The 5642-nt window shown below is 40.8% G+C and overlaps 1 protein-coding gene across 1 annotated transcript; it reads right to left on the reverse strand.

Annotated features, from left to right (window-relative positions):
• On the reverse strand, window positions 1-4667 carry KBTBD7 (kelch repeat and BTB domain containing 7). The gene has a single exon (XM_080660038.1). It carries the CDS (start codon window positions 4385-4387, stop codon window positions 2333-2335), a length of 2055 nt encoding a protein of 684 aa, XP_080516164.1. The 5' UTR covers window positions 4388-4667; the 3' UTR covers window positions 1-2332.
• Window positions 4668-5642: the final 975 nt, after the last annotated feature.

Below are 5642 nucleotides of genomic sequence, written 5' to 3' on the forward strand. Positions count from 1 at the left end.
CTGGGTTCTACTGCCAGTTTTATTTGTAACTAATCATGTACAAATCACTTATCTTTAAAATAATGATTAACATCTACTCCCTAATTCACAAACATATCACAAAACCAAAATCCTTCCCAAGGAAACCTCTTTGTAAACCAATACATTACTACTAATTAGCTTATACCTAACTTAAAGGTTGAGAATGACAACTTAAGAGAATTTGTCTTATCAATCAGTTGCAAACCTTAATTCTGCAGATGGATAATATGGTTGAGATAAGCACTGTCCTATTTCAAGTTTACAAAACAAAATTAAGCCAAAAAAGTTGGCCAAAAAAATAACACTATAGTAAAATCACTTTGTTTCAAAACGGTGCTTATACACATCTGTTATCAATAGAACAAGTTAGCCTTAGGCCACTAAAGCATGTTGCTTTATTTCACTAGAAATAATCTTAAACAGGAATGTTTTGTGGACTCATCAAATGGCCAATCAAAATGACTAAGAAGAAGGAAAAAAAAAAAAAGACTAAGAAGTATGTTGTTTTGTTTTAATCATTTTTCTCTCCCTCTATTTTTTTCATTCAAAATTCAATTCCCCATCCCAGAGCACTCCTCAGTACTCTGTCAGGGTATAAGAAATGTTAGCATTTGGTCACTAGAGAATTAATAGAGACAGGGAATTAGTATGTTATTGAACAAAAATTCAAGATAATTCTTAGTGGGTATAAAAAAATTTATAGACCATAGGCATCTGTATATGTACACCATTTACCATGATTATGAAAATTATATGTAGGTACAGATGCTCTTAAATGGTAAGCACCTATATTTTCTTGTATTAACAACGTCAATTTTGTGCAATTTAGTTTCTATTTCTGGATTTCCCCTTACACATCATGGTGATACAAAAAAATAAATAAATAAATATGAAAAACAAAAATCCAAGACTGGAGTGTTGATTCAGTGAAAAATACAGAACAGATATAAATACCCTAATAAAATAACCATATATATCACTGCTTAGGGAAATATTTTAGAGGAAATATACTTTCACTATTGGCCCCAAATGCCATCATCCACTTATATTCTTTAACTGTCAACTTTTAATATAAAAATACCTTCTAGCTGATAATTATTTATAGTAACTTACAAAACTGACAGAATATTTCAACACTACACAAAACAGTTCTATGTACAGCTTAAAGTTTTAAAGTTCTCTGCTGGCCCTTCATTTTATAATTGGACACAGTAACTACTGATCTCAATAAAATACTGTTTTTAGCTTATACATATTTTTAAAACCAGTATTACTTCACAAAACAGTAAAGAATAAATCACTTCCTGCTGAAGAATCCTCTAAGACAAACACCAAAACTATACAGCCAAAATATTTTAGGAGAGCATATAAACTTTTTAAGACAAGGCATGACTAATGGATAAAAAGTACATTACCCAATGATTTGTCCAGTGAAAAGGATTGTTTCTCTGATTCAATGAACATGTATCAGGTTATATATGAAAAATATGAATTTATAAATCACCTATTTTTAAAATTTTTTGTTTAAAAGGGTGTTTAAATGATTGGTGACACTACAAGAATGATGTTTTTTAAGATAGAAAAACGGTCACATTTAGCAAAAATACATTTTACATTTCAAAATTAGAAGCTAAATTTCTCTTAAAACAATGAAATCATGATTTATATATTTATTTTTTACTTTCAGTGAGCTCTTCCATTCTGCACTATATTAAAATGAAATCACTATTCAGTAAGCTTTATATGTTCATTTTTTTCCTTTGCAAAAGGGAAGAAAACCAACCCAAATTTAACAAACTATATTAACTTAGAATACTAAAGACTACTTTAAAATTTGTTAAATCTATTACTTTCATTATTCTGAAGGAAAAATATAAACCTTCAAAAGCCAATGAAGTTTCTAGTCCAATTTTCTATTCTAAAAATTAAAAAGTTAAATTTCTTGTGGCAGGCACTAAATAGAATTAAAAAGTTAACAGAAGGCTATATTAGATAACCAAAATATAAACAGTGCAACTAATTAATACAATCCACTGGTGCAATGAATAGTTGAACAATGAAAAAAACACACCAAGTATTCTAATGGATTATATAGTTCATATTCTGCATATTTTAATCTCGACTTTTAACATAGCAAATTATATAGGTTGATTCATGGACTGTTTAAATTTTGTAACGTAAGTAATTCAAACATTAGCCTTTCTAAACCAAATCTGCGGTCCTAGTCAATTTTGTTTTTCAGGAAAATGAAAGAGTATTTTTAAAAGATAGATTACATAGCAGTAGAAACATCTTAAGTGTCTCAAAATATTTACAAAGAACCCTGATGATCCTGTGCATTTCGCTGATGTGCAACCTGTACCCAGACTTCATCATCAGAAAAAGAACTTGAACTTCCTGACTCAGAGTCCAGCTCACTGAATCCATCCAAGTCCCAATCATTACTAGACTCACTCCGTGCATCATCTTCCTCAGTAATGAAACTCTGACCAGGTTCAAGGCAAGAAGGATAAACTCGAGCACAGAGGCAAATAAATCCAGAGTCAAACTGCAGAAGACCTAACATGGTACCTATATTAATCCACTGGTCTTCCCTGGTATCATATTCATACACAGTCACCCGGTTTTTTTTCCATTGTGGGGTGGTAGAAGTGATGAGGAGCAACTTTTGGCCATGACTAACAATCTGATAGTTGTGGATCTCTGAGAACAAAGGAATATTACTAATCCTCCGCCATTCTCCCCTAGCTGGATTATAGACCTTCATGACTGGGATGTCACAGATACAATAGATCTCATCATTGAAGACACAGGCTTCCTGAAAGTCACTACGTTTAAGAGAAGCACAGTTCAACCACATATTGTGGCTAGGATCATAGCAGAGCATGCGCTTACTGTTCACAGCATAAAGGTAGTTCTGAACCACTATTAGTTCGAAGGAATAGAAGGAGTGGGGTACAGGAGCCACCAGTGCCCACTGATTCCTTTGAACACTGTAGCATTCCACTTCCTTCAATTTAATCCCAGTAACAGGGTCTCGTCCGCCCAAGATGTAAATGTAGCCATTGAGGTAAGCCACATCCATGCCCTCACGACAGAGCAAACGATCTGCAAGTTGCTGCCAACTATTCTGAGCTGGTTTATACACCCAGAGGTGTTTCCTGGGCTGGGCAGCTAGATAGATGTCATGGTCCGGAGAGACACAGACAGCTGAGGAGGTGATAGTTTTACTGTGAGCCAAGCTGGCCAAAGGTGAAGGCATTGTGTAAATGTCCCCTGAGTATGGGTCATAGCAGAGAAAAGGATCTCGGGGATGTCCAAAAAAGATCACCATCTCCTTGGCACACATGCCCAGCCTCTGGGGTGGATTTTCTGCTGTGGATGCAACAGAGCTGCTGCTGCTGCTGCTGCTGCTGCCGTCTGGCTTTGACACTACAGACTTGTACATCATGTCACCATATCGCATCTGCAGAGCCCCTTCAATAAGGTCCAGACAGTACTTCTTCACAATGGGCTTAGTCAACAGCCCTTCCAGGTAATCCTGATCTTGATCAGCGAAGTGTGTCCAGCGGACACACTTGAAGACTTCTGCAGCACTGGGACCCCGCTCCTTGGGAGCAGCCTCCAACCACTGCATGGCAACGTGACACACTGTCCGCTCACTCTCGATGTCTAGACTATCCAGGCGCAGGACAGCCAGCAGCTGGGCCAGGGTCAGATCTGCCAGAGTCTCCTCCTGAACTGAGCCCATGCGACTGAGCTGCTTGAAGTTGTGGGCTATGAAGGACTGGGCCTGTGATCGCAGTTTGTGATGGTCGAAGGCATCAGCGAACTTGAGGATGGCGGTGCAGTTAGCCAGGTCAAGGCGGCGGGCTAGGAAGGAAGCACAGGCTTCCCGCACGTACTCGAGCTGTAACATGTCAGAGGCCGCGTAAAGGCGCTGCACGTTGGATTCACTTAGCGACACGCGACCGGTGTAGCAGTATTCGACCAACACCTCAAAGGACTCGGCATCCACATCATGCATGGTCACATTCGCCTGCTGGCTCTCGTACATGCCGCCGGTGAACATGCTCTTGAAGTAGGGACAGGCGGCAGCCAGCACGTTTCGGTTGCAGGAAAAAAGGCGGCCTGTGCCAGGCCCACTGCCAGGCGTCACCACCTCGATGGTCACATCACATAGCAGCCGAGAGTCATAGAAGGACTTGAGCTGTGCCAGCAGGGCTGCAGAATGGGCCGTGTCCTTCAGCTCCTCCGGGCCCGTGAAAAAAGCCGAAACGGAGGGTTTGGAAATCCTTTTAGGCCGCCTCCCACCACGGGGACTGGCGAGGCGGCGGGAGCGCGGAGCGTCTTCCCGGGACTGCATGGTGGAGATGGCGGCGGGTGCTGAGGGCGAGAACGGCCGGGCTCCGGCTTCTCCTCACCCGGCTATCGCGGGCGCAACAACGGCGTCCGCGAGTACTCGGAGCTGCAGGGGCCGCGCCTACTTGCCTCAGCCCTGCGCCGCGGCGCTGCCTCCCTTTATCGCGTAGGGAGCGCCTGACTCACCGGATTCCAGTTCCACGCCTCCCTCCGCCTCAGCTCGCCGTCACGGAACCAGCCGCTGACACCAAGAGCCGCCACCGCCGCGCTGGCAGTACCGGCAGAGGCCCTGAACTGCGACTCCCAAGTAGCCTTTCGCACCTCGAGGCACGCCGGGCCCGCCGGACCCACGGGCGTAGGCGGATGAGCGGTAGTCGCTTTGCATGTTGGGAGTAGTAGTTTGAGTAATACCGCGAGGTTTCTTGGGTCAGACTGGCTAACAGAATTAGAAAAGCGGTAATTCTTCCGAATTTGATGGTTTAGCTTTGGCTTTGAAATCAAGAATAGAAACCCCATTTTAATATGCATTTCAGAGAATTTTTCCCTCTTTGTAAAATAGGGATAATATTCATAGGATTGTATTGGGATGGATTGAGACAAATTGCATAGGATACAGGAAGCTTCAATAAAAGTTTGATTAGAACAGAAATTGCTAGCTTTCCTTTTAGAACTTTTGAAAAATGAGACACCACCCTAATTTGAAACCATGAGCAATTTTGCAAAGGAAGTCCGGGTTTTCATGGTGCTTCTTTTGAAAGGTTGTGAAGGGTATTACAATAGTTTCTATAAGAAACGCTATGCATAGGCTCATTAAGATGTCTGAGACAAAAATGCGGTCCTAGAAAACAGCATTTATAGATGGCCTCAAATATGAAAGTCAGGAATATAAATAGATGAACTAATATCTCACCAAATCAACACTTAATCTCCTATGGAGCAAGATTATTTTCATAGCCTCTTTTTTTTCATTTATCAATATAATTTCTATTTTTCTGAACTAAAATGCTTCCTTTATTAAGTATAACATTTTCGTAGATTTTTAAAATCTCATTCTTTTTAAAAACAATCCTTGTTGAAAGTATTACATATGTCCCCTTTTTTCTCCCCACTGACCTCATCTAGCCCGCCCCTTCTCCCCCCACCCCCAGGCCTTTACCACCCTATTGTCAATGTCCATGGGTTATGCATGGTTATTTACATAGCCTCTTAATTTGAGTGTTTTCAAGTTCTCTAATACTATTCCTTTTCCTTTCTGCAAA

The sequence above is a fragment of the Plecotus auritus genome (assembly GCF_963455305.1).
Source record: "Plecotus auritus genome assembly, chromosome: 3".
Taxonomy (NCBI): Eukaryota; Metazoa; Chordata; class Mammalia; order Chiroptera; family Vespertilionidae; genus Plecotus; species Plecotus auritus.